Source organism: Haliotis asinina, chromosome 1 (genome assembly GCF_037392515.1).
Source record: "Haliotis asinina isolate JCU_RB_2024 chromosome 1, JCU_Hal_asi_v2, whole genome shotgun sequence".
In the NCBI taxonomy this organism is placed as follows: domain Eukaryota; kingdom Metazoa; phylum Mollusca; class Gastropoda; order Lepetellida; family Haliotidae; genus Haliotis; species Haliotis asinina.
In genome coordinates this window covers 98644862-98654151 of record NC_090280.1, presented here as the reverse complement: position 1 = coordinate 98654151, position 9290 = coordinate 98644862, and the positions used below count along the sequence as shown (strand labels likewise).

General features: G+C 42.5%; 1 protein-coding gene across 1 annotated transcript; it reads right to left on the bottom strand.

Annotated features, from left to right (window-relative positions):
• Nucleotides 1-1117: 1117 nt before the first annotated feature.
• LOC137277411 (uncharacterized) lies at nucleotides 1118-8654 on the bottom strand. Its single transcript, XM_067809127.1, has 6 exons — nucleotides 6548-8654; nucleotides 5365-5404; nucleotides 4587-4708; nucleotides 3977-4111; nucleotides 2419-2465; nucleotides 1118-2102 (listed from the first exon to the last, which is right to left on the bottom strand). The coding sequence occupies exons 1-6, from the start codon at nucleotides 8652-8654 to the stop codon at nucleotides 2058-2060; spliced, it is 2496 nt and encodes an 831-aa protein (XP_067665228.1). The 3' UTR covers nucleotides 1118-2057.
• Between the last annotated feature and the right edge of the window lie 636 nt (nucleotides 8655-9290).

Sequence of the window (9290 nt, the reverse complement as noted above, 5' to 3'; positions counted from 1 at the left end):
TTTACACTACCTTATACAGTATGGTTTATACTACTTTATACAGTATGGTTTATACTACTTTATACAGTATGGTTTATACTACTTTATACAATATGGTTTATACTACTTTATACAATATGGTTTATCCCACTTTATACAATATGGTTTATACTACTTTATACAATATGGTTTACACTACCTTATACAGTATGGTTTATACTACTTTATACAATATGGTTTATACTACTATATACAATATGGTTTATCCCACTTTATACAATATGCACATCACATATTGTAATAATCTATGTGCGGAATAGAACCAGGGTCATCAGTGTGACGACCGAAAGTTTTAACCACTTGGCTACCTAACCACTCCATATGAACGGAGAGGATGGGAGGCGGGATATCCATTTTCTTGTTTGTTTAATTTCAGCTGCTTTATCACCATACAATATTGTAAACGTCAAGAACCTACATAACTTGGGCTTTTAACAACATTTATAACTGGAATATCTATCAAACCTATTCGTCCGTCCATTTTGGATATCGCTTATTTGCAAACCTTTAACATCCAGGTCTTCAGCAACCAATGCTTGTGGTAACAAGCGACTAACGGGGTCGGATGGCCAGGCTCTGTGACATATGTCACCGTATCCCAGTTGCGTAGGTCGATGCTCCTGCCGGTTGACACGATTATCTACAGACAGCTGTCACGAATGAGGAATATTGTCGAGTGCAGCAACAGCTGTTACTGGCGTATATTCAGTATATGCTAGGCATTGTACTATATATGTACCCGATGCTTGTGATCATGGGTTCGAATCCTGATTGAACTGATTCTGTTTCCACTGTTCATGGGTTCGAATCCCGATTGAACTGATTCTGTTTCCACTGTTCATGGGTTCGAATCCCGATTGAACTGATTCTGTTTCCACTGTTCATGGGTTCGAATCCCGATTGAACTGATTCTGTTTCCACTGTTTATGGATTCGAATCCCGCTTGAACTGATTCTGTTTCCACTGTTCATGGGTTTCGTCCAAGCTAATGTCTTAAGTGACCTATCCTAGACTGTCCTCCAACGTCTGTGGTCACCATACTTTCGTTGTTTAATCAGGAGGGATAAACTACAAAACATTCCATGTCAGAGTGTTTATATCAGTCAGCTGTACACAGGAGTCGAGATTGATATCACAGTTCATCAGTACAATTACAAGTACATCATTTTGATGAGATCGTGTTCCAATGGACTAGACATGAAAGAACAGAGAGGTTAAAGCATACCTTCATAAACAACAAATAACATGTGGAGAAGTGATTGCCAGTTGAACAGATCGAATAAGCTAAGATAATATGAATGAGTTTAGTTTTACGCCATATTCCAGCAATAGCACACTTGGGACACAAAACATGGAGTTCACACTTTATACCAATATGGGGAATCAAACCCGCAAAATGGGCGAACGCTTTAACCATTAGGCTACCTCACCGCCCCTAATCTGAAGGAACACATATCCATGTATGTGCAGTAACCTAGTGGTATGTCTGTGCTGTTGCCTGTGAACAATTTTGTATTGACTTGGCGACAAAGAGCAACTGGCTAATAGTGTAACGTCTATGGCACATCCACGGTTCGTATGGTTCTAAAGTAAAGTGTACGTAGATATGGATAAGTGATGTTATAACTGACAACCTTCTCCTTTCTCATAGATACAGCTATAGCAAACAAGTAAATCATGTATATACATTATATCACTGTTACGGCTTGCAGGGAGTGTAAAAATGTACTAGAATGATGTTCTCCATCTGAGTAAAGTTAACCTGGCAGGTGGGTATTGCAACAAAATCTTGGAACAGCTGTGGGTGGCCTTGAATCTGTTTTGGGAAATACGCCATACGTATGCAGGGGAGATAACTCGAAGATCTATGAGGCATATTTGATTGTGAAACGTGAGGAAGATAAGGCAAGGCAGACAGACAAACAGCATGGAAGCAAGAAGATAGACGAAATACAACATAATACAGAAATACAACTCAACAAGAGGGGGCAGCATGGCGAATGTGACCGAAGCGACCTCTAGCGGCGGTATTTGTTGTGTTTGTCAATGTTCTGACTCCGAACCTGAAGAGGAGAAATGACTGAGTGAGTATGGTTTTACGCCGCTTAGGTATAGTCAAGCCTTACCAGTGCGAGGAGCGGCAGTAATGTTTCCATTATATCCAGTTGGGGCTTTTACCATTTGCATATGCCACCACCCATCGGAAAAAGCAACAAGCCCTAGCAATATGTGAAACGTACTATGATAATAAATTTGTTCTTTGCGATAGAATAATCCCTTGACTTTTACAATATTACGAGGTAACAATTACAATTTTCAACACTGTAGTTTTCGATATTTCCTCCCCAAAGGCTGATAATCGGCTGTTAATTAACTCACCAACGCATTCATGACAATAAATTCATTCAGCTCCACTTTCCCGTTCCCTGAAACAAACAAATGCAGAAATATTTTATGTGTGTCTCTGTTCTGAACTAAAGACACTTAGAACGTGATCAAAGAGTGCGCGTGTTTGTGAGTGCATGTATAGTCTTTCGCTTCTGAAACTACAAACATAAATTGTATATCAAAGAAAATCTGACACCCTGAGCTTCGAGGAAAGGAAAATATATTGGGAAACGTTTGTACAATAACCAGACAATTAACAATAACATCAGCAGATCCTGGGACGTCAAGGGGAGATAACTATCCACTTGCCTGAAAAAGAGTAATGGTAGAGGGAAACAGTTACATAATGACACTCCGTTTATCAACGTTTAGCGAAACCACGAACACCCGGACGGTACATCCTCCTGCGAATTCATTCGGACAATCAAGTTGTATCAATGTGTGGAATCGACCCCGGGTCTTCGGTGTGACGAGCGCACACTTTAACCAATGGGCTAATCCACCACCCTTCCTTGGTTGAGACCACGTGGAGAAAAGTTGATAATAAATCAAAGTACCCTCTAAAGCCAGGTCCACTGGGAAAACAGGCATCGTACGACAACCTTTGATTTACAACATTGTTAGCCGAATCAGATGAGGAAGCCTCGCCATTACACCGAAGCCAGTCGAGGAAAATTGGCAATCACAAACATCATGTAAATAGAGGAGGTGTAGCCACTCTCAGGGGCTTCGTCAGAGCTCGGTGTTGTTCGCAAATGTCAGGGACAGCCATTATGTTTTCACCGTCATGTTTCATTCAACGGTATTCGCCGATTGATGTCAAGATATGTATATTTCATATATCACACGCAGCGTGTCAACATTTTGATGACATTGTGTATTTCATGCATTATCCAAGCTTGTGTCAGTTATGCCCTGGAACAATAACAGATGTTTGTTCATCGATCTGTATTTCAGAGAGCTGAGCAAGAAAGCGAAAGTCACCAAAAGGACAAATGTGAAATAGACAGTTGGGCCATTAAAGGTATAATTTGGGGATTTAGATTCAGTACACCTCCGTCGAATTATTATTATTATTTTTTACAGTTAGGTAACACAAGTGTATACTTAATTGGGTCATAACCTTTAGGTGTCAACAAATCAGTGCAGGAGGAAGTGGTTCTGGGCCCTGATCCAAAGCTTTCGTAACATTACGACCTATCGTAACTCTACGCTTTCGAATGACGTAGCGCTGCGAACGCTCCGTGGATGGAGCTATGGGTGCCTTTGTACAAAGTGATCTTAGCGCTAATGTGTTAGTAACTGCTTGACACAGCCTTGCGTCTTGGAGCTAAGGTTTTATTGTACAACTGCATTCTGATCATTGTCGTGAAACATACGGTAATGTGGTGCCCACAAACATGCAGACACTCACACCCAGGATATACAATAATTATACAATAATACAATCATGCATACAATACTGGAGGATGTGTTACAGCACTGACTGAACATATTCAGAACAGGCACTGGAACCCATGCTCCATTGACCAATCGCTGTCATGCCTACCGTCAAGATCCAGTGACTTGGTGGCCTTCTCGAACTCAGTGTTGGTAGCGATGCCATCTCCGTCGACGTCCAAGGCGTAAAGTTCGAACCATGTCATCTTGCCATGGACTTCCTCCGCGCTCAGGACACCGTCACCTACAGCGACAGAGTGTAGTTTTACGCCGTTTTGGTCCTTTGCATTCGGGGAAACGGGATATGATCGTTATGGTGTATTATGAGGAATCGAACACCGACCTACCAGATAGAGAACGTACCTTTTTTCCTCGCCTTCTGTGACAATATATCATCTACATTCCCTTCCCATTAATACCCAGTGTTCGCTCGCCTCCATACCATCGCTTGTGTCAGATTGGAAGAGAACTGTACAAAACTTAGCTTATCTATCAAATTACTTAAAGGTACGAGTAAGTCGTTACCTTCGAGATGAGAGCTATGGAACAATATGGCGAAGATACAGTATATCCTAGGTAAACCAGGATACCACTTGCCGTATGTGTAGTCGAAACGCATTTAACGAAATTCGGTTATAACGAACTAATATTAGTGTCCCCTTAAAGTTCGTTGTATAAATATTTTACTGTATCTGGATCAGCAGACAAGGAACACTCACTGTCAGCGTCCAGCAGATCCCATTGGTCCGTAACCTCGACACTGTCGATGACGTCATCCTCATTCGCGTCCACTGCGTTGAAGAAGTTGACAATGGCGTCGAGGATGTCGTGACTGACGGTGCTGTTGACAGAAAGAGCACAAGTTACCATCAAACACGTGACCTCAAGTTTTGTTGTGCACCGGAATATTGCCACTTGTTTGACTGTGATAACAACTGACTGTAAGTGAACGTGAACACGCTGTGCGTCTCCTATGCAGTACCTGGGAGGTAGGGTAGCCTAGTGGACAAATCTTCAGCTCGTCACGCCGAACACCCGGTTTCGATTCCCCACATGGCTACAATATGTAAAGGCCATTTCTGGTGTGACCTACCTTGCAAGATATTGCTAAAAGCGGCGTAAAACCATACTCACTCACAATCTCACTCACTTCATTGACTCACTCATTGTTTCGTTGAGTGGATATGCCATATCTGTCCGTCCTCTGAGTCTTCCAAGCTAGATATTCTGTCCTTGATTTATAAAAGCAACTTGTCTTGGTTACATGACGGCCTGTTTCAAGGACCAATCAAAACCCAAGTTACAAGACTTCGGCAGGTGTTCGACAGACGATATCAAAGGCAACGGCACGAAGGCCGTAACCACTGAATACGATAGAGTTCGTACGAAATTCAGCTGACTGTTTAGTGCCAATTAAGATAATTTATTATTCAGAGTTATTTTATGCCCTCTATCCTGGGGCCATCAACAATAAAAACGATCATGCAGTGTACTCACACTGTATAATGACCGGCCTTGATGGTAACCTCCGATGAATCTGCAACATATAGTTTTGTTATTAGTAGTTTGAAAAAAACAACAACTTTAAAGGTCAAAGAACAAATAGTAAATAAAAAATTGGGCGATATGTACAATAAGTTTACAGAAATATGTCGAAGTGTTAACGAATCGTTATGTAGTAACAGAAATATTTACGTTTTGCAATAAACCAACATTGGAACCAGACAGGGAGGCAACTCTCATTTTCATACAAACAAACATGGCGGATGAAGTTAAATACATACAACTGCAGAATGAAAGTTGAGGAAAAGCAGTAACAAAAAAGTGCCTTTCTTCTTCGGATTGCATCGCGGGAACGATCGGTAATTCACGTTGAAATAGTTTGTGAGACGGAGTTGCCTCCCTTGTCTGCCTCCGGACACAGAGAAGTAATTGTACCTGGCTGGCGTTGCTCTTCCTCGCACGTGGTGTATCCTCCCTTACCTTGTCTCTGCCATAAAATCAAATCGGTGCGCGTCCCGACAGCCGAGGCACAATTACCTCCATGTCCCGTCGAGGCAACACTAGACCAGGATCCTTCAGTGCTATAATATACCTCTGGGTTTAGGCTTAAATTAGCTCATGAATCGCGGAAACAGTTAACAAGAGTTAGTTTGCAATAAATGTATTTTTCCTAGCTTGACTTGATCTTGGCATTCTACCATGACTTCAATAAATACTTGATTGTATTTGGTTAATTAAAGTAATTCAGAAGTATAAAATCACGTTATATACATCCGATTTTCAAACACACGCGTTCGGTTTTAAATCAGATTAGAGCTACTATAATTTCGTTATATACCTCTGTTTTCCCAACACAGTATGTTTATCACCAAATTAATGATGCTAACCTCCATATATGTCCACTATAACATTGACAGAGACTGCGTAGTAATCTAAACTAGTTCCATTGTTGGTTTGCGAGCAAGGTACGTGGTACGATCTGTAGCATATCCAATTATAGTTGCGCATACGTAGCGTCCTTATTAATTACGGATATATGTCTAAACATGACTACAAAACAATGAAAATTATTATTAACTGATATACATTATGTATTAACTATGATAATCATGTTGTCCACTCGCAGCCTAGGAGACATCGGTCAGCGTGGTCAAGTCCTGATGACCCATGTAATCACCTAGATCCTGCGTCTGTCCAGGACTCTTTGATGTACTATCGTCATCCGAAAGTCCTGCGTTGGCATCAGACTTGTCTTGTGGTGTCGTTGTTTCCTCGTCAAGAGAAGGAGTATTCTCGGACGTGTCGCCACCGTTTCCAGATGACTTTGAAGGGGACTGTGTAACCTTAGTGTTCCCAGCTCTGTCTTCGTCCACGTCACCGGAAGTACGTGCACTGACACTGTCTTGCTCCTCAAGACTAGGACTCTCGGAGGAAGATTCCCAGTTTCTTTGTTCCGGTGTGTGAGAAGATGTGGAGTGCTTTTGCCTTCCTGGATGATGTGGGTGGGCTTTTGGGCGGCCCTTTTTGCCCCCTTTACCATGAGCAGGAGGGGAGGATGTACTGGAGCGGGCAGGTGTTGTGTTGGGTTCCGGAGTAGGTCGGTGATGTTTGAGTCCTTTCAACGTTGGTTTCGTGTCACTGGGTGAACCCGGAGTCAGAGCTGTAGTCACGTCAGTTTCGGTTGCGTTCTCGATCCTTGTCGATGTAACCACTGATGATGGTGATGTTGAAGGTACTCTTGTAGTCCCTTTATGTCTATTTTTCCACTTCTTAGGCCCTCCACCCTTTTTCTTTTGTTCACCTTTTCCATGTGCTTTCCACTTTGGTTTTCCTTTCAGTTTTCCCTTAAATTTAGGGTTTGGGGTTGGTTTTCCTTTTTTCTTTTTCACCTTTGGGGTTGTGCCTTTTCGAGTTCCTGGTGGTGTTGTAGACATAGGTGTTTTGTTAGTTGGCGTATTGCCTGTAGTTGTATTAGCCTCAGTTGCTTCTGTTGAAGTTGATTTAGGTGATGCTGAGGACTTTGGAGATTTTGATGATTTTGGAGGTCTGGACGATTTGGGAGATGTTGTAGATTTCGGAGATGTTGATGATTTAGGATGTTTTGAAGATTTGGGAGGTTTTGAGGATTTAGGAGATGATGAAGATTTAGTAGATGTTGAGGGTTTAGGAGATTTTGGCGACTTTGAAGATGTTGAGAAATTTGAGGAGGCAGGTGAGGACGATGATTGTGCTAATGTTGTAGAATGTGAAGAGGTTGACGATGCCGTTGTTGATGGCAAAGTAGGTGCTATTATGATTGGAGTCGTTTCCGGACCTTCTGTTAAAGTATGAGTGGATGCCTCTGTGCTTTCTTCAGGAGGTGCTATTGTTGCCTTGGGAGGAGCTTCTTTTGGAGGGGCTTCAGTCTGTTTCTGCACGGGAGCAGGTGCGCCAACAGGTGCAATATTGACATTAACTTGGTATGTGGCAAGAAGACTGCTCCCTGCTGTTGGTGCTACCTTTGCGTTGTCATGTTCGCTTGCTTTAGGTGCCTGGGCACTAATAGCCTGTGAAGATGGAGCTAATGTTGCATCAGGAATAGATGCTGTGGTCTTCTCTGAAACTGTAGTTTCACTTGTGGTCCCTTCCTTCACTTTACTTTCAGCTGCAGTGGTCTCCCCTTCTGCTGTTGTTACCACAGTAATTGCCTTCGCTGCTTCTGTCGTTTCAACAGCGGTTGTCTCCCCTTCAGCTGTTTTTGCAACAGTGGTTTCCTCCTCCGCTACTGTTGTTTCAACAGTGGCTGTCTCCCCTTCAGCTGTTGCTGCAACAGTGGTTTCCTCCTCTGCCACTGTTGTTTCAACAGTGGTTGTCTCCCCTTCAGCTGTTGCTGCAACAGTGGTTTCCTCGTCGGCTACTGTTGTTTCAACAGTGGTTGCCTCCCCTTCAGCTGTTGCTGCAACAGTGGTTGTCTCCTCTGCTACTGATGTTTCAACACTAGTTGCCTCCTCTTCAACTGTCGTTTCAACAACAGTTGTCTCCTCTGCTACAGTAGTAGTAGTTGTCTCGCCTGAAACAGTGGGTGTATCTTCATCAGTACTTTCTTCCTCTCGTTTATGCAATGACTTCATACCTTTCGTGTCACCCTTGGCCCCTTCTTCCGCTGGCGTGGTTGCTTGTGTGGTGGTTGGGTTGGGTGAAGTGATCCGTGTCGTGGGCTGTAACGTAGTGGAGGGAGGCGGTACGGTGAAGGAGGTCACGCAGCTCACCAGCAGGAACAGACTGACGGGTAGAAACATCCTCATCGCGGGTGAATCTGAAAATACAAAGGCGTGAAACCTGTGTTTGTTAAAGACCTTTCTGTCGAACTGACGCATGTTAGTATTTGTTCAAGGTTTTACCCAACGGAAAAATATAAGATGAAAGAACATGAAGATTTACTTCGAGACAAGCGTTGGCTCGGAACATTAAGCTCGACGCAACGATGTTTAACTGTACATGGACTCTCATCTTGTCAGGTCGGACACTGGTCGTATCTTTATTGATGGTATCCCTTGAGTGAGTGAGTAAGGTTAGTTTTACGCCGCTTTTAGCAGTAGTCCAACAATAACACGGCATGGGACATCAGAACTGGTCTTCACACACTGTGCCCATTATCCACCCTCTGTATTACAGTATAAAAGGAATTGCTAGCATACCTCTCGATTCATATTATCATTAATTTTCAGTTGAAATATCTTAAGTTCGCTATAATTTATATGTAGAAGTGACAGTATTGACTTTCACATGGTGGTGTAAAACATCGCAGTTATATATATTGAATATACATTTATGATGATATCTGTTTTTGGATATCTTTGAAAATAAATTTACGCTTTATACTTTTTGACAAAACTACCACAGACCACCTTTTGCAACGTTTGGGAATGGGTATTGTCAAT

Excerpts from the sequence above, each read along its gene's own strand:
- LOC137277411 (XM_067809127.1), bottom strand. The coding sequence starts at position 8,654 with ATGAGGATGTTTCTACCCGTCAGTCTGTTCCTGCTGGTGAGCTGCGTG. Across the intron at positions 2,466-3,976 it reads CAAGTCACTGGATCTTGACG|GGAACGGGAAAGTGGAGCTG; the intron begins GTAGGCATGACA and ends TGTTTGTTTCAG. Across the intron at positions 2,103-2,418 it reads TTATTGTCATGAATGCGTTG|GTTCGGAGTCAGAACATTGA; the intron begins GTGAGTTAATTA and ends TCTCCTCTTCAG.